Source organism: Nasonia vitripennis, chromosome 4, assembly GCF_009193385.2.
Source record: "Nasonia vitripennis strain AsymCx chromosome 4, Nvit_psr_1.1, whole genome shotgun sequence".
NCBI classification, from domain to species: Eukaryota; Metazoa; Arthropoda; class Insecta; order Hymenoptera; family Pteromalidae; genus Nasonia; species Nasonia vitripennis.
In genome coordinates, this window is record NC_045760.1 from 27,414,494 (window position 1) to 27,440,244 (window position 25,751).

The following is a 25,751-nucleotide window of genomic DNA, read 5'->3' on the forward strand; positions in this document are numbered from 1 at the left end:
CCCGATAAGTGAACACCAGGAAACACCCGAATTACAGCCTCCTGTTCGAACCGATGGTTCGTCCCTTAGCATCAACTAGCGGTGGTACAGACCTAACTGATTTTGCGTGTTTTTTGCCCTCTTTAAGCTTATGTTTGTTAAATTAACGAGAAAACGTGCAAACGTACCGAGAACGCCCGATAAGTGACACCCAGAATTCAGCGATTTTCGAGGTCCGATACGAAGCGATATTTCGACTCTTAGCAGCAACTGGCGGATGTATAGACTTACCTATTTTTGCGTATTTTTTCATCCTTTTTAAGGCTAAGTAGTTTAGATTAATGAGAAAACACAGGGATCAATGCGTCCTCATTTTGTTTCAATAAACCTATTCACGAAATCAGCCAAATTGGTCACGGATAGTGTTGGTAGTGCAATATTTCCAGGAGATGCGAATACATCACCTCTAAAAATTGCAGAAATATCAAATATAGCAATATTCTTTGCCGAAAATAAACTCATATACTATATTGGAATTCCTCTTCTTGATTTACAACTTTTCATATTATATAAATGCTTCAGCACTTATATCGGTCAAACAAAACTGTTTTCTATCAAATCAGACTTTTGCCTATATTTGGCCGGAGTATCATTATTTTGCGATTAGTGAAGATAAGAACAAATATATCCCATTTCTGTTTAAGAAATTAGACAAAAGGAAAAAGTTTAACCTTCTAATTTGCAAACTAATAAAAAGTTTAATCTTCTAATTTGCAAACTTGTAGAACCTGTGCGCGAAATGAGGAATAATGCAGGTTGTGAAATAAAGTTCGCCACGCAACGCAAAACGTCAAATCTAATTGATTGTAATATTGAAATCATACAAATACAAGACACGTATATTGGGTTAGGTCACATGAAACAAACTCATGGGCTTTCACAACTGCGCGAACGGAAACACTATTCGTCCAATGCCCTAAGTCACCCCACGTAATAGTGAAATTAGATAATGCAGGAATCTAACGAGTCAAGCCAGGGTGCACTGCACACACTTACAACGCGAGACTAACTGCCTCACGAAAGTACCGAATGTACTCATTAAAAATCGCTTTCATCGATAGAATTTAAATCTACGCTTCTTAATGTCAGGCTTCACGAATATACCACGATGGGGAACCACACGTGCAGTGCTGAAGGTGCAAGCGTCGCACTGCTCGACATAACAACGCTGGCTCCGACTCGTGAATTTGCAGAATCCTGAGCCTTGGTCGTTAGAGTCGCGTTATCGCCTTGCGATAACGCGCATCCGGCGAACTGCAGCTTCTCGAAGCTTCATTTCTGCACGTCAGTAGGCGTCAACCTACGAAGCGAGCAACTGCTCTTTCTCGCGGTTGCACTAAATAAAAGTAATGGCCGTGCCTGTTATCCTCTTGCCTACGTAACACAAGTAATCTTCACATATCGCTCACACTGTAGTGCCGGTTTCAAAGTACTTCAACTGAAAGCAAGCTCCCTTCAATTTCGAAGAACAGGTAATCGCCAAACCAAAGAAGTACGACACTATAAAAAAACATGTCTTTCAACGTTAACGGCAACATCAGTGTCGCTTCATACAAGTTTAAGTGGGTCATCAATGACTTCAGTACAAGCTGCAGGCACGTCGGAGAAGCCCTGTATTCACCACCATTTTTCGGAATGAAGGACATCCAATGTACGCTGAAACTTTATCCAAAAGGTGAAAACGAAGAGTCCAGAGATATCTTTTCGCTTGTGCTACCCGTTCACGGGAAGATCGAGGGCACGGTTACTCTTCAAATCCTCAACAACAAGGGTGAAGCGGTGGTGAGTCACACAGCTGAAGGGAGACCCTTCATCAAAGGCTGTTACTTGCACGAATATAAAAAATATGGACTGCTAGATTTCATCATAGACCCAGCTAACGGTATTCTCGATGACGACAAGATGATCATCATGTGCAAAATAACTCAGCTCACGCCTGAAGAGATGAAGAAACGTTCGGACAAGCACAAGAATCGTGAGGAAATGTGGCAAGGCGTCGTCGGTCGACTGGAAGAGATCGACAAGTACGAGTGTCTCATCAACGAGAATAAATTCAGCGACGTAACCCTCATTACTGAAGGTAGAGTCTTGAAGGTCCACAAGTGCATACTCGCCAAGAGCAGTTTGGTTTTCGCTGCAATGTTCGAAGCCGAGATGCTGGAGAAGCAAGACAGCAGCGTAGAAATCGAAGACATCAGGTACGACGTGCTGCTGGAGATGATACGTTTCATCTACGTAGGAAAGGTGAAAAATATGGATGATCTCGCTGGTGAACTTTTGGCCGCAGCTGACAAGTACGCACTGGAGAAACTGATGGTCATGTGCGAGGATACGATGTGCAAGAATTTGAACGTCGACAATGTCATCGAGTACGTCGTACTTGCCGACGTTCATCGGATGTATGTGCTGAAGAAGAAATCAATCGAGTTTATATTAGCGTATGCGAACGACGTTGCTAACGGACGGAACTTCAAGTCGCTGCCTTACGATCTCTTGTGTGAAGTGTGCTGCGCCATGTCCAAAAAGATCAAACTATGATTCATACTGCGCAGCCTTCGCAATATGCCCAGCTCGGCCGTCATCTCCATGCACTTGCACGAGCGTATGCGTAGCAGCAGGTATTGTGTGTGTGTGTGTATACGTACCGCGTTGGTCGACTGCCCGTATCGCCGAGTGTTTATTGACTTGTATTTTTGCATAGAATTTTAAGGAAATATATTATAATATAAAATTCAAAATCTTAGAAGAAAATCATTCGAATTCTTTCTCACGTGTCGGTAATGAAGAAAATATAATCTACACGAACAAATGATAAAAACGTAATTCCTTTTTTCTCAGAAATTTTTCGAATGGTTCGATATAATAATAAATAATAAATCTTTAAAAAAAAAAAGATAAATCGTTTTCTTCAATCACGCATATATAATATGTATATCTCCGCAAAATATGTAAACAAAATTGCTTATATTTTTAAGCTCATGGCATGCGCAAAGCGATACATAGATAGTATGTCAGTATAATCGTCTGTATAAATTGTTCTTTTTTTATGAAACATATATAACAATGATGAATATATTAAAAAAGTTTCATAAAATATAATATGTAAAAAACATTAGCCATTTTGTTCTCGTCTGCCCCGATATTTTTGTAAACATGCACTTTCAAAGCTGCACTTTTACGAAAAAATGATATTTTTAAAAAACAGAAATCATAATAATTAATAAATCTTTGAAAAAAAAAGATAAATCGTTTTCTTCAATCACGCATGTCCTGCAGGCTTGAGGAATTGACGTGAAAGTCACGAGAAAAACAAAACACAGAGTAAGTGCCATTGAAAATTGGTTTTATTAACTAATATTTCAAAATTAACAATGAATAAAAAAATCAATTTGCACAAATACAATTGATTGTTCGAAGAAGTTGCAGAGATCAGGAAAAAAGGACGTTCTTAATAAGGAATCACCAACAAATTCTTGCACGTACGTGTACGTCGCTCGTCATCATCATCATCATCATCATCATATATTTATATATTTATATATATATATATATATATATATATATATATATATATACTTTTAATTAATTATATCCGTTCGACGTGCAATTGTTTGGGGTTTCTTCTGTTTCATCCCCCACCTACGTATATATATATATATCTTTCGCTTGCGTTCCTCACTATCGTCCCTTTCATTCGCAGCGATAAATTAAGTTACAACCTGTGTTCCCTCTCAAGACCATGTATATATATATATAAATATATATAATATACCTATACATTTACATACATTTTTTATAAGTGCTAAGATATCTACAGTGATATTTCTCATCGCAGCGCGCGAATCGACGACACTTGTGTTTTGTGACAGAATTATATTGATTTGTATTTTTTTTTCAATTTAATTCTTTAAGGTCTATTTTTTATTTTTTTATATTAATTTATTTATTATTTTCAAACTTTCGCGCGCTTCTAACGTTTCCTTTTTTCTTCATTTCTCTTATATATCCATACCACACATATTTAAACTCGAGCTTGGAAACTCGAAGCCTGTATATGTTATTTATACTGTGTTATTACTTTATATAATTTTAAATTTTATTTGGTATTCTGTTTTCCCTTGCCTCTCGTCGAAGTGATATATAATTATCATTATTCTCGGTTTAGCCTTAGTTATATTTACATGTACAACGTCTCTGTTTATTGCTAATTTACAAAGATCCGAAAGTGTCGTGACTAGCTTTGTCGATCGATGAAATCATATGATGCAATATATTTAAACAAATGACCATAAAAAAAGGTATGGATTGTAATCTTTCTAGATTCCAATGCTACAATAGAAATCAGGAATACATAAGTAAGAAGAGTTTGATTCTAACTCACTTCTGAATATTGAATATATATACACACATTCTTCGGAAATTATAATAGGAATCGTTGCTACATGCTATACTAAATTATATTTAAAACGTAATACTTATAAGTATCATACCTACTTAAGCTATAGGTACATATCCATTCCATTGAATTTCCTGGAAATTCTAGTGTAAAATTTCAAACTAACTACCTAAGTCCATATATTTATATAATTTTTTATATTTACTTCTTTAATATTTATACTTTCTAAGAATAGTCCTAAAAGATACATTTTTTTTCTGGAAAGATAGAATTTGTATTTTTTTGTTCCATTCGATAATGTTTAATTATAACTATATTCTACATAGAAACAAAGATTCGAAATGATATAATATATTCCAAATATACATTCAATTTTGAAACGTAATAATCCTTTTTACCTTCGCGCAAAAAACACTAAACGCAAGCTTTTGTACTATTTATAACAATTACCAATATATAGCTCATACATACACTTTCGACAATTTAAATACAAAACTATCACAGTTTTTTCTTTTGTTGTTGTTTTACACGAAAATCATGTACTGCATATAAAATATTTATACTACAATAAAGTAAACGCAAAAAACGCAGTTATATGTCAAAAAGAAAACAACTATAAGTACGTTTTAACGCAAAGTTTTTCGACAAAGCTAATCGCGATAGTGGAAGAGTGCGAGAGTTATGTCATACCATTTTTAAGGAGGGATAATTTCATACATTCTCTCTTTCTGTTCTTTTATAAGTCTCGGTCAAAACGCTTCACGAGAGTTTCGCTTTCGTTTGCGCTTCTCGATTAGGCCGTACACTGTATACGTGAATTACATCCTTTTCTTTACACGATTCTTTTTGGTAATATGACGAATGTTTGTCTTCCCTCCTGCGAAATGTCTACTTTATATACTAACGAAGAATGTCTGTGATAACTTTGCTCAGATTTACCTACGTAAAAAAATAACTTGTATGTCGGCGACCGTCGAGTCGTAAAGGTATAGCCCGGACTTTCTCAATTTAGTTTTATTTTATCGCTATGAGTATGTGTGCCTTTCAAGTCTTTCTTTATATACCGCGTATGAATTGAAAATCGGCTCCACGGAAAATTACTATTTAATCATTTAGTGAATCTTATTACATCCAAATGTAGATGGTACATAGTTTCTAGATACAGCAGATCGGGACTGATTTGAAAATGAAAAATTTTTCACATTCATATAGTTGTTCGAGTTTATAATAATTTTATAATATTTGTCCATGGCGTTCATGTATTTGTGCTCTGGTCTATTGATATATCGTGAATCGTATTTCTTCCTTCCTTTGTGCTACGTAATATACCCTTGTACACATTCACAGCAGAATATACTCAGTTAGTCCTTTTGTGCTTCTTCGGTGTGTCTCTTTTTTTACCTTGTTTCGCTATACACTTTACTTAAGTGCTAAGAGTGATTTTTTTTTGCTTCATTTTCTTAATTTCCACTACGTTTCTGCACCTTTCGTCGAATTTCACTTTGTCTACTACTCACTTTCTTTGTTCCCCATTATCCTCCTGTTTTCATTATTTACTTTTTCACTTAATCGAGTTTTCGTGCTACGCTACAATCTGCCATCTCAGCCTGTTTTTCTTTCGTTTGAACTATACAACTTCTTTTTTTCTTTCTCCTTTTCACTCGTCCGTAAAAAGGCGACTACGATTCTTTCCTTCGGCTCAGCTCTTTTGTTTTGGTCTCTTTGTACACGTTTAGTCTTTGTATCCTCGTGCGCTAAGATTTTCCTCTGCTTTTTGTTTAAATCCTTAATTTTTACTACTATACCGTGTTTCGGGTTTCATTATTGTTCGTTCTAGTTTGTTTTTTGTTTAATAATCGACGAAATTGTAAATAAAATGTTTTAGATTATTATACGTATAGATTTGTGAAAATGAAGTGAAATCATTCTTGTTGTTTTTGTCGTATTTCTGGAACTGTTTTCGTTAAGTCAGGAACAGTTACATACCAGCACCAATTAGCTGCTGGAATATAAAAAAAGTGTTTAGAATAGTTGTCTGGATTTTTTTAACTCGTTGGTACACACTAATACGTCATTTTCTACAGACGAATTTTATACTTTTAAAATATATTTATACAGTATATTTGTGCTGCCTATGACTAGACGAAGGAGGCTTTTCACGAATGAAAGTTGATCATTCTCAAAATAGGGTTGTACACTTTTCATCTTCTTTCGATTTTCCTTAACTTTCTGCTACTACAAACGTCAAACTCAGTCGTAAATTAAAAAAGTATATTTTAAAATGAGATCATCGATGAAATAAAACAAAAAATATTTCCTTACAAAAATACATCTTCGCATAAATAAAAACTAATCGAAATTCATGGTTAAAAATAAAAATGTAATCGTAAACTCCTCTACTTATTCGAAAACGCGAACGTGACTAAATATCTCTTCTCTCGCATCTCAATGTTTTTCTTTTTCTTCTCTTTGTCGTCGTTCTTTTCATCCCGCGTACGCCCGATTTTCACAAATGCTACTCTTTGAGAGCTACAATCTGACCTCATTCGCCTGCTACACTTTCACATCCTAACTTTTTACAAGCTACAAACATTCCGTCTCTTTCTGCATCGCGTACTTAACCTTAATTCCTATTGCGCCGTCTCAGCTCTCTTTGTATCGCGTCTCTTTTTTTCACTTCAAGAGAGTCGAATAGTCAATTTTCATTATACGCGTCACGTACATTATAACTTTGATCAATCTCCATTTCCACGACGTCGAGTGTGGCGTCAACGAAACTTCCTTCAACAGCTGGAGACCCACATTAGATGGCACCGCGTTTACGAACACGTGTACCGTAAAATTTGAAATTGGAAAATGGCTTAATAAATTTCGCCCGATGTCCCGTGCTCTTATACTCTCGTGTAATTTGAATTCCCAACAATCCATTAAGTCTGAAACTGAGCTAAGGCTGTTGCTTTTTAGGACTCACTGCGGTGCCATTCTGCAACTGGGTTAACCGCTGGAAATTCTCATTAACACGACTATTCGGTTGCGACAATTATTATCATCTTGATGCACGACCTACTGACACTCTCGTGGCCTTTCTTATCTTTAGGCTTTCTCCAGAGGTGTAATTGTTAAATTTTGAAAAACCTTTTACAGGATATCAATGTGGTGTCTTAGTAAATGTTTGAACTGCTGATTACATACTTGTGCGAAATGGAGGCTGTCTAAAATTTTGGCATCTTTGTGTGATACGATACATTACAAAATTATACTTTACTATTGCTATCTTATGGACGGATATAACGCTATTATCTTGAGCTGAATAAGTAATTATAACTCACGAGAGGACTGATTATGATATTTCATTGGAAAACATCGAAGCAGCAGTTCGAACACTTTGACACTCGTTGCGAAACTCGTCCTCTTTTTCCTCCTAAGACATCCTTACACGACGCTCTAGATTAAACAAGTGTACATCAAAATCGTTATAATAATATACGCTACTCGCGACGAAGTTATCACAGACTTAAGAAATGTCTCGTGAACTCTTAGTTACATATTAACGCTATATAACGTCGCATATATCTGTGCGTTCGACATCCGAGGACCACTTTTCCTTTTTGTTTAGCAAAAGTGTGATTAGATTTCATAGACTCAGCCTCGGACGAAGACGCGGATTTATTTTACTCTCGAGTGAACACAATGATCGACAGCAAGGCTTTAGGCTGCGGAAATTTATTAGAAAAAAAATCATCGAACGAATGAAAGCTATTGCTTTAAGTGTCTATTTTTCGATTAAATCTATGAGAGATACGATTTACAAAACGTTTGCGGATGCTTAATTTGAACAACTTTCGGAAATACACACACCGATACACGAGAATTTTCTAATACTTGCCTAGTATAATCTACGAGAATTGAATTATTTAGAAAATAATTTGATTATCCGTTTACCACGTTTATTTTTAGTCACACGCACTTTTGAGTATTCGAAAGACATTAGATATAGGCGAAGTCTGATGTGTGACTCGTTGCGTTACCTAAAGTCGGCCAAAACATCTATAAGCTCTACATCATATAGTATCCAAAGAAAATCACGAAGGACCATATTCCGCAGCCCAAATAGCAGAAGCATATTACCATTTTCGACAGTATGTAATATAATAGTGTAATTTTTATTGTTATTTTTTTTTTAATAAAGCCTTGTATCCACCTCATCGCTCAAAGTACGTATATTTGTATATTTTTGCAATATTTATATCCTCGATAAAAGACGACGTTAATAACTTGAGCTTGCAGCAGCAACATTACAACCTGTTTTCGTCGTTGAAATACATCTCTCCTCGTCCCAATAAAGAGACAGAAGCAGCAGATCTCGATCCGCACGACTTTTTATCGTTAACCCTCTCGGTGATACGCGTGTGAGTAAACGAGCTTTTTTAGACCGGCATGTCGCTATAATAAACAACCTCACGCGACTCTCGGGTATAAGGAAGAAACAGCTCTCGTTCTCGTGTCCGTGTTATCTGTTGTGTGTGTGTGTGTTATACGCTGCATAAGCGGCTGTTTTCGTTATTTTTAGACGACGACAATGTGGCCGCGCGATCGAAGCTCCTTTTTTCAGTTCGTTGCCGGCCGGGATCATGTGTACGTGTGTGTGTATGTCGTGTGCATACATAATGCGCAGCATCGGCATCTATGCGGAGCAGCCTTTTCTCATACTTTTAAAGTACCGCCCCGAGACTTTAATCGCGCTCGCTCACTCCCCAGCAGCAGCAGCTTTTTGTCCTCGAGATTTTCAATGTCTCTCTCGTTCTGTCTTAGCGCCTTTTGCGGAGGACGTCAGTTTCTTTGTTCTCGGTTGCACCTGTCTTCGATGCGGATACAGTTGTTCTTCTTACTGATAGATGATCGGATGTGCCGGTTCGATCGGTAAATCGCTGTCGAGGTTCAGCGGGACGCCGTCTTTCTTGATCAGGTAGTGGGTTAGTAGTTGACCTTTGCCCTTGACGAAGACCATGCCCCGCTGCTCGAAACCGTAGCCGAAGGGCTCCAGGATCTTTCGCGTCTCGTCCGTTACCTGGGGTGGATTTTATTCGTTAGAAAATAATACAATTAATTGTATTAAGTAGTTTTCTTCATATTTTTTGGGCGTAAAGTTTAATTTTCCGCACAATAGGTGCAAAGCTGAAAGTCGGGCTTAAAGCGAGACTTTATGCCCAGTGTACGTAAAGTTGAACCTTACACCCTGAAACACATCATAAACCAAATTAAGTTTACAATTAAAATTACTTTAAAGCCTTTTAGTAGTACTAAAAGCAATGTTCGGGCGTAAAATTCAACTTCACGCCCTTGGCACGAAAACTACTAGAAATAATAGTGTCAAAGATCAGCTTCCCCAATTTTATTGACCACTAAACAATAGGATATAGGACACTCTAATACACACACGTCGTCCGGCTCTGCTCTTGTTAAGCGTCACCCTACACACGAAATCGATATCTTAATTCTCTCAAGGAAAGATGTCAAACGCAGGCTTGGCAGAAGTTTTCAGTTCCAACGAGGAGCTTACGTAAATACCCTACTAAATACACCAGCATCGTATGACTATTGCCCCTGTATACATCTCGGGAGCTTATTATCCTCATCAACGTCTATAATAATAAAACAAAGTAGAATACCTGCAAGCATCCAACTTTGCCGGTGCTCTCCATCCTCGAGGCCACATTGACCGTGTTACCCCAGATGTCGTAGTGAGGCTTCCTGGCCCCGATGACCCCAGCAGTGACGGGCCCGTGATTGATGCCCATTTTTAGAACGAAGTGGTTGAAGCTCTGCTCGTTGATGATGGACAGGGCGTTCTTCATGTCGAGGGAGAACTCGACGAGCCTCGAGAGATGCTGCCACTGAGGCTCGTTAGCCCTCTCCTCTGACTCGGTTATACCAGAGGCCGCCATGTACGTCGAGCCTATCGTCTTGATCTTTATGATGTCTTTGTACTTGTCCTGATCGAGGATCTGCGGAGGGGCGAGCGTTTAGCGAGAGTTCGCAAAATGACAACCCATGGCAATTTATCACTCACCGCATCGAAATCGGAGATGACCTCGTTGAGGAACCTGAGGCACTCGAGTCCCTGGTTGTTGATGCTCTCCTCGCTGTAGAAATCAGCAAAGTTGGGCATACTGGCGAACAAGACGCCGACCTCGGCGTAGCTCTGGCTGTAGAGGTCGTCGTGGTGCCGGGTGTTCGAGAGGAAGTAGGCCGCCACGTGGGGCGGCAGGATGTTGTAGATCAGGGCGCCGTTGCGCCGCTTCATGTCGGCTGCTCGTTCCCTCTGGGCTTCGACCTCGCGACCCCGCAGGTACAGCACTCGCCTCGCCTTCTCTGTCTGGAATTTTTATTTTTTTTTTTATTTTTCGAGGGCTGACCTCGTTGGAAATGGGGTCGATCCAGGGAACTCGACGTAATTCACCGCATGTGGATCAATTTTTTTTTCGGGCAGTCGATAAGAGAAAAGAGGAGAGTCGGCGGAATCGTGTATGTCAATTTCCGGTTTTTCCAAACCCCACCCACGCGTTTATATACGGAGAGGATTACGCAGGGAAATGAGTCATTACATGCCCTCTCTCTCTCGACACACATATTTTTCGGTCTACGGCGTGGCTGCCGTTTATCCGTTAAATTAATCAGGACCCAATCTCGCGAATTCCCTCTCTTCTACTCCCGGTCACATTTGGAATTGGGTCGAGTCGGGAGGATAGAGAACTGCTACCATTGCAGCGGCAGCTCGATTTGTCGAGGCTCGTTCTTTCCTTTCGCTTTTGCTTATCGCGTTATCGGAGATTCGCTATCCTTCGATCATTCGATTACTATTAATTATTTTCCCTTTTCGCGGGAAAATCGACTCATCCGCGTGATCTGTGCACACAGTATATACTTGTTGCTCGTATGTAGGTCACCGCGAGTTATTCGAATTTTCCTCTGCCGTCATTGTTACTTCGATCATCTCACAGCTTGAGTTGAAGTTCATTACCGTAAACTCGACACGAGTAGTGTGTGTACGTAATAGAGGAACTATAACACGAGAGAGAAATAAAAATTCCGAGAGTTGAAGGTAAACGGCCCGAAGCGACGGTCACTCGACGATGCGCTAGACGTTATGCGAAAGGATATTAAAAGTACTGGCGAGTCGCAAATAGCCGGTGTATTTTTACCAGCGATATCCGCTTGCGCGCGAGTAACGCGTTTTCAATATTTACTCGTAGTCGTTCTTCTCCCTTTTTTTTTGTTCGTCGACGATGGAATGTCCTGAAATCGAACCGCGATATTTTTTCACACAGTCGTCTAATAATGGACTGTTTTATAAACCGCGACTCGAAATTATAATTAGTCTACTTCGATGACGCACGTCGGCTTCTTATTGAATAAAATTATACACAACAACAAATGTGTACAAACAATTGAAACTGATTTATTTTGAACTCTTCGACAGTGTAATTGAATATGGTATGATTTGCATGGGGAGGTCTAATAATGAACCTCCAAAAGAGGCTCTTGAAAATCATAAGTAAAAACAAATTTGCTTAATATCAATCAATTATTTGCAAAAGAATCTCTATGCTACCACTACGATAATTTCAGAACCAAGTTCAAAACATAGTAACTATAAGACTCTTAAACAGGCTACCGAATAATATGAAAATTATTAGAATCAAAAATATAAAGAATATAATATAAAATACAAATATAGACCGAAATTTCCACGGCTGTGAAATCGTTACGTTTATTGTTTACTTTATAATGCAAATTATTTAGTTCTGAGTTAGTACGTTAGTTTCTTTTGTAACCAGCCCCGTCAACAGGTAATATTGTTTATTCTCTATATGTAACTATACTTTCTGGTATTAATAAATAAATAAATAAGGATAATGACTCACGTATCGGGCGACGACGACGAGGGCTATGGCGATGGTCAGAAGCGTAGCCGAGAGCGAGTACTTGAGAGGAAGGACCTTTTGTCCTGGCGACGTGGTGGCCATGTGCTCGTGGTCGAGAGTCGGCCCGAGGAAGAGGACGTTGATTGTGCACTGAGCTCCAGCCAGCATAAACATGAGGAAGGCTTTGCCGAGGTAGCAGATGTAGGCTGGCATCGAGATTACCACGAGGGCCAGTACGCCGATGTACGAGTAGTACGAGGGGTAAGGACAGCGGGGTGACCAACTCATCGAGACGTTCGTTGCTGGCTCCAGGTCGATTATACCGCAGTTGGCCTGTGGAGAGAAGGGGATTTTTGATTCGAACTTGGAGGGGGAGATTTTTCGACTGTTGGGGTGGATATGTGGATGTCTGACCATACGCTGCTGTATCTACTGGAAGGTGGAGAGAATCGATTGTATCGTCGTACGTTATTATTATTTTCCAATTTTCAAGCTTTTGAGAAATAAAAAGGGATTTGATGTTTAATTCGTTTGAAATTAGCAACAAACGAGATGATCATTTTCTGCTTCGTTGAAACTCACGAAAGCGTGAAATTATGTGATTATGTGTCGGCGAACTGTGGATTGATCGAATACTGATGCAGTTTTCGTTTATTTTCGGAGCATACAAGCCCCAATGCAATTATGGGCCAGATCTGATTAACGCATTACAGCATTAATTAATGAATTCTCGTTAAGTCAAAAATATTTTTATTTCGACAACAAAATTCAAAGTAAGCTGCATACTGTGACTCGTGTTTTCGAAACATTAATGTTTTAATGTTGAAACTTATCTATAAACGGGTTTCGAAGACAAATTAACTCAATTGAATTTCTAATAATAATCTAATCTTTAAGTTCCTGCAAAAGACCGCGAAAAATAAAAACAGAAAAATCTCACCATATCCAGGAGAAGAAAGACGCTCATGGAGAATATCATGAGAAGGGCGAGCGTGCGCCTGAGCCATCGGGCGCGAACAGCGCTGCCAAGACACGTGGCCCCTGCGAGTACGATACCGAAGAGCGTGACGACACCGGCGCCGCCCCAGGTGAACGGACCCCAGGGTTGTAGTCGCCAGACCGGAGACGCGCATACCATCACCAGAGGACCTCCCAAGAGGGACAACGGGGAGAACGCCTCTTCCGCGCTGTGGAAGCCCTTCTCCAGCTGGGCGTCCTTGAAGGCCAGCGTGATCCAGGACGCGTGACCCTTCAGCTCTGCTCCGCCGCCTACTGTTGATTTTTAGGGAGAATAATTGACTTTGAGCGAGTCTAAATATTACGTACTAATGATTCTACTTGTTGTTTGTTTATATTGTCATCTTTATTTTGATAAATTTAGTTTTTCTCTCAGATATATCAGTAGTATTATTCATTATATTCTCAATTGAATTGAAAACGTCCAAATAAACATAAGTTATTGCTTATAATATATAATTAATATAATTTTTATTCGGAAAGAAAATATTGAATCGAAACATGCTATAGAGAATTATTTTTTGAAAATGGAATATGGCATAAATTTAATCAAATTCAATGATATTCTAATTCAAAACATCGGAAAATCTCAATCTGTACCGTTGTGGGTAATGTCGCTAGTAATATTGATGATTGTAGCCATTTAATCGAAAAAAGTGTTCTCGCAATTAATCATATTCTGGTGATAATCCGCATGTAAAAATCGAGGCTACTTTCTTCACTTTTATTGCGATTTTTCAAACAATTGCTATTTCCATTCGTCTATCGTTGTGTTCTCAGCTTTTTTGCACGCTTGGCATTTCGTCATTACATGTAATTAATCAAACGGTCGCGTGAAAAAGCGACAATAAAATTATTCACAAAAAAAACGCTTATCGAAGGAGTATTCCAACGTTTTGAACAGTATATAACAAAGTGGAATTCAACCTCAGCAACAGTTGCATCACCGACAACATGAAGCTCTTTGTTTTTACCTTTTTTTACAAAAAGTGGTTTTTAGACCATTCTAAGAACGTACCAAGCATTGGTTAGATAAAAATAAACGTTCAAATATTTCATAAATTTCATCTCGTTATTCTCCGATTCCGCCCATCAACACCCCCAACACAATATAGCTCTATATACCAATATACCCTACCTCGACTATCGAGTTCCTTGCGAAGTCGTTGCCTAAAGTCCTCGGAATCCTCCTTGGTCTGGGCATCGGCACTGCTTATGGCCCTCTGCGAGAACTCAGCATCGGCCAGCGACGCCAAGCTCTTGGTCAGCGCAGGCTTGAACGGTTTCAGCGCCTTCACTATGAAGTACGTGGTGATCCCAGCCTTCTGCAGCGCCTCCTCCCTCTGCTCGCCGTACGCGGGTTCGACCTCGAACTCGCCGCTCAAGAAGCTCAGCGTCACGTTCGAGATGTGAACTCGCCTGTATATAGACAAGATCACCCCTCGTTCAGTTTTCCTTGCGTGTGCTTTTACGCGGAGCTAATGAATTACGAGTCAAAGTGGCTTTATTGTGTATTTGGGGAAATTTCATCGCGTGACTTCAGCCTGATGAATAATCGTTCCTGACGTAATTTTTATGTTTATGGTGTATAAACGGGAAATTAACGACGTACTGTCGGAATCGTTAAGTTTTCAACGGATCTAATTTAAGTATATAAACAATGACGCGTATAGTCCAATTACAATAAAGCCCATTTACACCTTCTTTTAATAGCCCACACTTACATACACCATCTCTCGCACCGCGGCGTTCGTTGTCGGGTCGAGGGAACTACAGCGATAAATATAAGGGCCGTCGCGGGTGGAGCGTGAAACTTTTGCGCAACGAGGCGTATATAAATCAGGCAATTTCGCCGCGCGAGAGAGGGACCAAGTGCCGATTCCCTTCTTCTCGCATTATCGCCTTTCGAGACTCGGCTACTTTACGACTCGCGATTATTATCCTTTCGAAGCAGATATAATAACTCTGACACACGTTATACTATCGCAATTTTTTAAAAACAAAATTCGGTTTATTATTATATAACGAAGAAGTTTTTCCAATTCGAGCACAGTGTGTATAAAAAGCGCCTGGAGATTTGGCAGTTTGCCGGAGAGGGGCCGACTTTTAACGTCGTTATTTAGTCGACCAGTCGCTTTTCTTCCTCGTCAAAATTCCTGAGCGTGACGGTGTGAAATCCACAGCTCGCTCACCCCCCAGGGGTTATCCACTTTTTCCGTAATTTGCACTTTGCCTCGCTCTCGGTTCGTATTTTTCATTCCCGTCAAACGGTAAACGTCGTCGCTATATGCTTTATTTTAACGCTGTATGCGTTTATAGAAATTCGCTTTTGGACTCGTTATAAGCTTCGAGAAAAAATGCGTGAAAATACACTGGATGTGAAATTCCGATGGCAGATAAAGGGCAAACAGCGTTTCGTCGCCGTACAAAGGCTCGATAAAAGCTTACGAGTGTGTATCGATCGTTGCTATGCATATACACACGACAACGTGAAACAAATCGTTTCCGCATCGGCGGAACTGCAAAAATCAACAGCGAAAGAATCAACGGATTAACCGCTCTATCGTCTGTATGTGTGTATGCGATGGAAATTCATATGGGCTTGTATGGCTGCTTATATTTATAAACGCATCAACTCGCGTTTCGCTCTAGGATTAAATATTCCGCGCGAAGTGTGTTTATTATAATTTTAAATTATGGCTTTGCAAGTCGAGTCGGGCTGCCATTTCATATATATAGATCGCGCGGCTAGATCTTGCAAAACGAAAAGTTATTTCGCTGCAGTGCGTGATTTGTAATGAAATCGAGAAGGTGGAATGTACAGTGATTTTTAATTAAAGAAACGTAAAAAGCTTGAGAATCGGAGCGGAATAAGCGAGCCGAAAAATTGCCAGAAAATAAAGAGAAAGAGCGGTAGCACATAGATATACGTATATATAACCCTCGAGTCCAGCAGCTACCGTCCACTTGTCCACGGCAGCCGCGCGCACTGCCTTATCTCTCGGCCACTTGTGCCGCTGGCCTCCTCCTGTGATGACACGTATATGGCGTTGTTCTTAGTCGTGTCGCTTGTGATATATATATATATATATATATATATATATATATATATATTATATATATATATATATATATATATATATATATATATATATATATATATATATATATATATATATATATATATATATATATGTATATATATATATATATATATATATATATATATATATACACACGCGAGCGAGAGTCCGACTCTAGTTCTGTGTTACTCGGGCTAGTTTTGTTTACTTTGTCGCTAGGATGCTGTGGGTAAATTGAGGGGAACCGTGTGGTCGAGAGGGGCGACCGTTGAGGTCGAGTGATATTGGATGGATCGTATAATTTTCGCTCGTGATGAGGGCTTTTTCCGGCTCATTATGTTTATTCATACTGCCATACGTTTCGCTTCTTTATGTTGCGGAGTGTCCTTCGCTTGCGTTATTATTTCTTAATTGAAGTTGCGACGATGACGATGAGTTTGAAGGCTTTTTAGAGAGTTTTGGAAGAAACGTATTTAAGTGTGTATCGAGTTTCGAGAGAACAAAGTTAAGTTTGTTAACGAGTTGATTATTGGACATTTCGTGCATCTGAAATTGCCGCTGACGACCGATTTTCGAGGAGCTATAGCACTGAAATACTTTGTACTTAATTTTTGAGAAAGAATACACGCGTGCTTGGCTTATTTATGAAAGCTGGTGCTGTCAAAGTTTGGTGTAGTGTAAGATCAAAGTTTGATACTATTAGATCAGAATTTGATACTGTAAAATCAAAATTGGATACTAGAAGATCAAAACTTGATACTGTTAAACCAAAATTTAGTACCATATGATCAAAATTTGATACCATATAACATCAACAAAAGATGATACTATAATATCAAAGTTTGATACTACAAGATCAAAGGTCGATAAAACGACATCAAAATTTAATACTAATATAAAACGTAAGTTCTTTCTGATCCGAACATCGCATATCTAACTTACCCGGCTCTCCCGCTACTCTCCATCTTATTAGCCAGCTCAACGTCCTTGCTGTAGACGTCGAACTGCCACTGTCGCTGTCCCAGTACACCTGCAAGGACGGCGCCTGTGTGTATGCCGACGCGCATGTCGACCGGACTATTAGTCGTCTGCTGGACGTACTTGATAGCCTCGACCATAGACAGGCCCATGTGGATACAGAGGACCGCGTGATCCGGACGTTCCTTTGGTGCTCCGCTTATGCAGTAGTAACAGTCGCCCAGGATCTTTATGCGCAGCTGCTCGTACCTGTAAGTTTACGTAAAAAGAGTTTTTTTTTTAATTCTTGAAGCCATAGGTCTTGAAAAGGGTGGAACACTGTAAATACTTGGGTATAATCTTCGATTTTAACATGAAATGGAAACAACATATAGAATATTTAATAAATAAAACTAAATATTTAGTGTTTGTATTTTATAAGCTAAGAACATTCATGGAAACACATACATTATTAATGATATACTATGCATTCTTTCACAGTGTTATAAATTATGGAATAATAGCATGGGGGGGAGCGTATAATAACAACTTGAACATATTACAAAATTTACAAAGTAGATTGCTAAAAATAATAAGTAACAACAAATTCATGACTCATAACAAACCTCTAAACTTAAGACAATTGTTTGCGTTTGAATCCATAGTGTTCCACTATAATGATATGAAAAACAGGTTCTTGACATCGAATAGCGTAACAAGGAAAAAGTTGATACAGATACCACAAAGAACTAAAACTGTAAGCCAAAAAAACAGCTATATAAAGGCTGTTGGTGTATTCAATGATCTTCCAAACGAGCTAAAGACTTTAAACAAATATGAAACAGCGAAAAGTAAAATAAAGGAATGGATTAGGATGAATGAATGATATGCTAAAATACTAGGGATGAATATTTAGGTTCTATTTAAAAATTAAATTGTAAAAGGATCTCTTGTAATGGGAATAGTGTTATAATTAAGGAATTGTAATTAGTATTAAGTTTTAGTAGATAAGAGTGGCCAGTCCTGCCAACAGGTACCTGCGAGTACCTCTGCGGGATTTACTGGTGCATTGCGGAGTGTAAGTCACTACTGTAATTCACTAGTGTAAATTTTCTGGCTAAATAAATAAATAAAAATAAATAAATAAAATAAATAAATAGTTTTGAGGAAAAACTTTTTTAGCCATATATTAAGTAGGAGTATTACAGCCGTAAAATAAAATGGTTTTGGACTGCTCTGCTTTTTCCCCCGCCGCCTTAACTTTCCGACTACCTATACATATAGTTTCCAGCTAACGAAGACAGATGGCGCACAGACGCTTTCCTGTTTCCCTTATCTCAAATCTGCTCGCCAAGTCTATATATAGATATAGGCCGCCAAAACATGCCCTGTTGGGTCTGCTGATGTTCGGGCCGCTTGTGCTATAACTGAACCCGATGTACTGTAGGTATGATGATTGTTTAGATTTTCTTTATGAGTGCTTTGAGAAGAAGAACGAACGATACATAATTTTGGAACTACCACGCACACAACATCGATTTCCTCTATCCTCCGTCCGATTAATTTCTTTCGTTAATTACTCAAACCGCAGTGTTGACGTGTTGTCAGGTGTATATAAAAGCAACGACATCAGCCCGATGCACATCTACATAGATTTCGTTATCTCAATGTCGACTCTACCACTAATACGATACAGCGTCTAATTCAACATCTAAATTAACCGGGCGACGCGCCCCGGCAACGACAAGTGTATCGTACACTCGTGAGATACTGTCATTTTCAATGTCCCTCACTCGGCCCCGGGATCGAGACTAATTTCATATCGTGTCTCGGCGCTAAGTGACGTATACGCGCTCGTATTTCCTAATTATTGCGGCGGCCTACTATATCACCTACACGTTCCCTTCCTCGTCATCGCAACGCGAGGCGATAAATTCCGTCCGACTACTATTTTTATTTATTTTTATACTTTTATCAAATTTTGACAATCGTCCGATAAAATCGCAGAAAACTCTCATAAATCCTCTCCTCCGCACATCAACCGATAAAAACTTTCTCCAGCGAACTGGATCACAAACGTTGTACACCTAAGCGCGAGCATAAATTTCACGAAAAAAAGTCGCGATAATTTTCAGCGAGAAACGTCCTAATATCAATATAAAAAAGCTCGGCAACGTAATTTATCACTCGTCTTCCGGAGAAGAATCACACACACGTGGGGGATGACGAACGTCGCATCCGAAAAGTTTCCCAGTCATCAGTGTACACACGCAGGGGGTGGTTTTTCCTCTAGTCGCTACCACTACTTTTCATGCGTACCACGTCTGCAGAGAGCGTATCGATCGTTGCGCGCAGGGGATAGGACGGAGAGAAACTTAATACGCGACGAGCTTTTTTATACGCTTGTGCCGAAGCGGAAGAGCCCGACGATGGGCCTCTTTTATCCGGCGCGTGATTCGCTCTTTCAAACGTCCCGCTGAATGGGACAAATTTCTCTCTCTGCCTTACTCTGTGTTTAGGGAGCTTTTTCCCGCTCTGATTAGTGACTGCCGCTGCTGCTGTGTACACACACAACTTTTTATTTCCTCTTCAGCCTCGGCTATTTCTGCAAGCTCTAGCAGCTTCAAAATCCGAGCTTCACCTAATTAAACTCCGCGTGTTGAAGCGCCGAAAATAATCAAAATCGATACACACGACGTATATAAAAGCGTGTCCCTCGAAGAAGACTCAATCAGCGCGAGTCAAATTACAGGACACTAAAAATATACCCCCGCGCCAGGAATTGATCAGCGCGGATACGCACACTCGTGTATAGCGTAGGAGTATCATTGAGAGAAAGCTCGACCATTGAGTAGAGCCGAGATCTATTTTTCGCCTCTCTGGTCTTCATTATTCGCGGCGACGATGTGCAACGCGCTGGGCGGTTCATCGATCGTTAGCCGCGCATTTCATGCGTCATAAGCGCCGCTGGACTGTGTATACGTGTGTATACATCAACGTGTGATCCGAAAACTCTCTTTCGGTCTTCTGTGTGTGTTACGAGCACCGGAGGTTCTGAACTTCCAGCGGATGTGAGCGGTCGATTGTAAATAGCCGCCGTCGGTCACGTATTTGCCATCGAGAGCCGTGAGGAGAGACTATCTTTTTTTTTATTGAAAAATTTCGTCGAAGATTGATTTTCGAAATTAGTCTTCAAAAGATATTCAGCGTCGAAAGAACGACTATACAATATACGGTGAAAGATAATAACGGACGAAGCACAAAACGGAGGTCTATAAGTACTCACGAGGGTCGTTCGTCTCTATCTTTTTCTCTGACGGCCGAAGCGCCCGGGAATTAGGTGACATTTGCAAACGCTCTTCAAACAACGGAGCCGACGAGCATCGCTCACACGTCCTTTACCTATTTTTTTCCATCTCTTTAAAAAAAAAATCGGTGTACGCACTTCAATACCAGCGATCAAAATTCGCTTTAAGCGAAAGCTCTGCCCTACATATTTACCCCCTCGCAAGATAATGCGGAAAGATTAACCGAGTGGAATGACTGGAATTCATCATAACCTCCACCCCCGTCTAAAAATAGCTCACAATAAGTACACTTTTATCGCGAGTCATCAAAAAAAAGGGGTGTGTAACCCCCTGCGTTGTGTACCCGCTTTAAAATCCCCACGTAGGCAATTAAGAATACAGGAAGTCTATGCGGCTCACCTCTCGCTGAGCTGGTCGAACCTGGCGAAAAGCTCGTTGAGTATCTTGACGAGATCGCTGGCTGAGTAGGTCGACGATATGGCCGTGAAGCCGACGATGTCGGCGTAGAGTATCGAGACGTTCTCGTGCCTCGACATGTAGATCTTCTTAAACTGCGTGTCGAGCGAAGCTCCCAAATCCTGTCGCATCTTCACGGCCACGTGTTCAGGTAAGACACTGAGCAATAGTCGCTCCTGCTCGGCCGACTGTTCCTCGATTATCAGCTGCACCTCGAGGCTCTGCTTCGTCTCGAGGAAAGCTCGACGCTGCTGGAACTCGGCCAGCGAGTAGCTCGAGGCGCCTAAGGCCGCGGCGCATAGTGACAGCGTCACCGTCAAGATCTGTAAGGTTTGACGATTCGTTGATTTGCGTAGGCGCAACGGGTTAATTAGCGTCTAAAATTGTAAGTCCCGATGGTATAAATAGCTATTTATAACCTGCGGTTGGACTGTGCATATCCGGAGTGTAACGAACGGGCGAGTTCGGATCTAATTAAACGGCCGACGTTTATCTCTTTGAGGCGCGGACGGAAGCTCGGAGCTTGATGTATTTTAAAAAAGCCGCAACCCGCAGTATCAAGTTTGAAAACCAAAACGAAATTCAATCGCGCGGAACTTCCTCGGATTAAAATTAATCGCGATATTCAGGTGTACACGCGCAGAATGTAGGTCGTTCTCCGGGGCACAGAGTAGCATCGAGTGCGGATAATTGCGGGGTCCCTCTCAGAAGTGCGTCTATCGAGCAATTAGCGCGAGATCGCTTGCATAATTAAGTGCGCTTTCTCTCTGGCTTCTGCTGCAATATCCCCTTATCGCCGCCTTATCGCGCCGGGAGCTTATCTCGAGCTTTTTTTTGTGCAAGCTCGTACTGTATCGATCCGAGAGAGCTTTGTTGTGTGCGCGGGGACAATTTTTCTCCTCTCTTTCTCTTTCTCTTTTCGAGAGGTGCAGGCGTGGGTTTATAATTACGTATTTGTCGCGGTATAATTAGAGCCGACGGGGTAAAAATACGAGAGCCGGAGACTTGACGTCAGGTGCGTCATCGAGAGACGGAGAGATAGCCGTTATCTCGCGCTCGTCGTTTTGTCGGGGAATTTTTGAATTTTGATCTCGATCAAGTATCGCATCGAGGAGAGGATATTTGTTTTTCGATCGAAAGAAGAAACTTTCTTTAAACGCTTTTTCGCAATCAAAACTTCGGAGCTTTTATCGTGTATGCACTCGCGCGGCGATTTGAAAATTAAATGAACCATTTGAAAGTCTGAAAATATTTCACCGCGAGAAAGGAATTCCTCGTACGTTTGATACTCGAAAAAAGTGTGTCAACGGAGAAGTGGGAATTCAAGGGGAAAGTTTAGTTCTCTCTCTCTCTCTCTCTTTCTATCTCTCTCTCTCTCTCTTTCTCTCTCTCTCTCTCTCTCTCGCGATATAATTTTTATCGCCGCGCATGAAAAACGTATAGCGTGTTTGCACAGCGTCGAGATGAACATTATCAAAGCGCGACACGAAAGAGCGAAGTGGGTCGGTCGTAGAAAAATTACTTTCGAATCGATTGTTCCAAAACACCGCTCTGTGTAGGAGAAAAAAGCTCCTGCAAGCTTAAGCGTTAATAGAGTCTGAAGCTCGTTAGAAACAGTGTCCGTTTTAATTTCCTCTCTCTCTCTCTCTCTCTCTCTCTCTCTCTCTCTCTCTCTTGCGCTTGCGAGGAAACTTTCGCAAGTGCATCAGCGTTAAATCCAAAAATAGACCGTCATCTAGCGCGGACAAAATACACGCTATGCGCAATCCTTATCGAGCTGCAAATCGCGAGTAAATAAGCGAGCCACAGGTCTGCATCGGGAAAGCTGGTATTTCAACGATGTAAATGCCCAAGGATCGAGTGTGAAAAGCCAGAGAGCGACAGAGCACGTGGCTTCTTCGTTTTTTTCCCCAACCGCGCGTTGACTGGACTCTTACTCGAGTGTCACTAACGTACACCGACAGCTTTGGAATTAGCGTGTGTGTGTACGATCATTAATCATCGTCTCCGATCGAGGCCGAGATCTTCGAGGCCTCCGTAGAGAAATGAAAAAAAAAAACCGAATATACTCACCAGAACCTCAAGCGGTACCGGAGCCTTGGACAGTCCGTAAACGGATACCATGTAAGTCGCCGCGGTTCCAACTGCCAGAAGCGCGCATAGGGAGAACCTCAGCGGCAGAGTGGCAAAATGCAGATAGAGCAGGAGCAGCAGCCAGCCAAGACTGTCTCGGGGTGTGACCTCGGCGGACTTGAGGAACAGCGGGGCGAGTAGCTGCGCTATGGAAATCTGCCAGGCCACGTGCGGTACCACTGACCATAACGCGTCCCTCGCCCTTGTCCCCCTTTCCGCCCAGGCCAGCAAACCGAGATTCAGTCCGAGGAAGACGGCCGTGAGGCCGCGCGCGGGCAGTTCCGCGTCCGTAAGCCCGAAACTGTAGAAGTCGTAAAGCACAGCCGAGATGAGGAAACACTGGAGGCCACCTCGGCGCTGCTGAAGCGACGACGAGCGATAGAGACGCTCGAGCTTGCTACTCGAAAAGCTCGTCTTCAGGAGGTTCGACGGCCGGCCGCTGTTCAGGTAGGACTCCTCGTTCGACGTCTCGCCGCGAGACATCGACATCTTGACGCACTTGCGGCACACAGCACACTCTAGCTATCCTTAAACTCTCTCTCTCTCTCTCTCTCTCTCTCTCTCTCTCTCTCTCTCTCTCTCTCTAGCGCTGATACGTTCTACTGTACGCGGCTGCACTACGTTCGCCAGGGGCTACTCCTGCTGCTCCTCCGCATCCTGATACCTCTTACTGCGTCACGCGACGGGAGCTTTCGTCATCCTCGAGTGTGCAGAGACACCATGGGAGCACGTGTGGATGCGATTGATCTCAAGAGTGACACCCCGGAACGATCACAGCACTGTCGGATTCGGAGCTGCCCGAGAGAGAGAAAACACGAGCAAGCACACCGCCCGCGCGCGGGGGACTGGCCGGGTAACTGTTCTCTCGAGCGGCGAGCGCCGCTGCAGACCTGCGCGATGCTTCCTACATCGCCGGTCGATAGACGGAGACCCCCCTTGGACGAGCTGCGCGCGCACGCGCTCGGAGTGTATACGCTTCTCTGGTGCTGATGCTGCTTATACTCGAGCTGCTGGTGTCCTGCGTCCGATGCTTCCTTGAGGCTTTTGATTTTTTCGATTCATGCAGGTGCATATAATTTTTTTTTTTTTAATTCAAGAGTAGCGTGATTTAGCTCGAAGGAAAAATTGGCACGAAAAAGCTCGATCTTCCCAATTTGAAATCAAGCTCGAGCTCGATCGAGGACGAGAGTATAAATCAACCGAGCTAAAATACCACATGCAAATTTTTCAAAAAAAAAAAAAAAACAGAAGCCTCGTCAGTTCATCCCCTGGTGGGCGTTCGACTCTTCCGTCTGACCGTGCGATGATCCGCGCTACTCGCGACCTTCGTTCACTCGAGCTTTTATTGCACACAGCTGGGGGGTGACGGCGGTTAAACAGCTGTAATCGTTACACTTCCTTCCGTAATCGCAGCGATTCAGCTGGTAATCCGGTAAATATTCAAAACTCGCCAAGAGTGAAACCCCTGCAGACGGATAAAAAACGAAAAATCGCGCGCACTTATCTTTCGGTTCCGCGAAAGTGCCATATGTCCGATTATCAGTGTGTACAAACTCGACTTTTTTTCTCTCTGTCGCCGCGAGAGTTTTGATGAGAATTGTAGACGCGCGCGTGTGTGTACGTAGAGTCGATCGATCGAAAGAGAGAGAGAGAGAGAGAGAGGGAGAGAGAGAGAGAGTGAGAGAGAGAGAGAGAGAGAGAGAGAGAGAGAGAGAGAGAGAGAGAGAGGACAATTTAGCCGGTGTGTTTACAGAAAGAAATAAGCGCCGATGCTTTAAACGCTCGTGCTCAACGAGGGCTGACTAATTGCGCGCTCTGCTCTCGAGTTTCCGTTATTTCCCTCATCGGAGCCGAGGCGGGGGGTGAAGATCGTTGCCGTCTTCTCTCGCTCGAGTGTGTATGTGAGGAGTATAAACATTTTCGAATATTAGCCGCCTCTGCCATCCTCATAATCTCGTTATACAAAAGATGTCGGTTCAAATGCTTCTTTTTTTAAACCCGTTCCATCGGCGCTATTGTGTTTGCTCTCGGTCTTGATTAAAATCTTCCGCGGATGGTTTTTCGGCACAAGGAATAAATTCCACCCATACTCCAACTCGTTGCGCCGACGTTCCATCACCTTTTTATACGCGAGAGAGAGAGAGAGAGAGAGAGAGAGAGAGAGCCTTACAGCGCGGAAAGAGGGGGTGAAACTGATAAAATTCCGCGAAACAAGCTTCGGGCCCGGGAAGGAAAAAAAAGAAAGAGGGAGATAAAGGAGATGTATCGAGTTTTGCAGACTACAACGCGTAAAAATTTTCCTTTACTACCTGACTGTGGAACGTCAGTCGTGACTTATATGCGTCGATGAGCGTAATTTATGCGCGGCGAAAGAGTTACAGCGCCGATAAAGCGCATCAATATAGCAACAGTCCTTAGCGAAGATACCGATGGGGTA

General features: G+C 41.5%; 2 protein-coding genes across 3 annotated transcripts; one reads left to right on the forward strand and one right to left on the reverse strand.

Moving 5' to 3' along the window:
- Positions 1-1,551: 1,551 nt before the first annotated feature.
- LOC103316710 (speckle-type POZ protein-like) lies at positions 1,552-2,577 on the forward strand. The gene has a single exon (XM_031930576.1). The coding sequence runs from the start codon at positions 1,552-1,554 to the stop codon at positions 2,575-2,577; it is 1,026 nt and encodes a 341-aa protein (XP_031786436.1).
- A 3,629-nt stretch (positions 2,578-6,206) lies between these two features.
- On the reverse strand, positions 6,207-24,192 carry LOC100122644 (adenylate cyclase type 3). 2 transcript variants are annotated; one of them, XM_016988431.3, is made up of 9 exons: positions 23,255-24,160; positions 21,125-21,504; positions 17,403-17,687; positions 14,516-14,796; positions 13,301-13,632; positions 12,361-12,693; positions 10,506-10,811; positions 10,105-10,440; positions 6,207-9,503 (listed from the first exon to the last, which is right to left on the reverse strand). In XM_016988431.3, exons 1-9 carry the CDS (start codon positions 23,801-23,803, stop codon positions 9,321-9,323), a joined length of 2,985 nt encoding a protein of 994 aa, XP_016843920.1. In that variant the 5' UTR covers positions 23,804-24,160; the 3' UTR covers positions 6,207-9,320. The 2 variants fall into 2 exon arrangements, with proteins under 2 accessions (XP_016843920.1, XP_008210097.1); XM_008211875.4 differs by having other exon boundaries at positions 6,899-9,503; positions 13,301-13,629; positions 23,255-24,192.
- Positions 24,193-25,751: the final 1,559 nt, after the last annotated feature.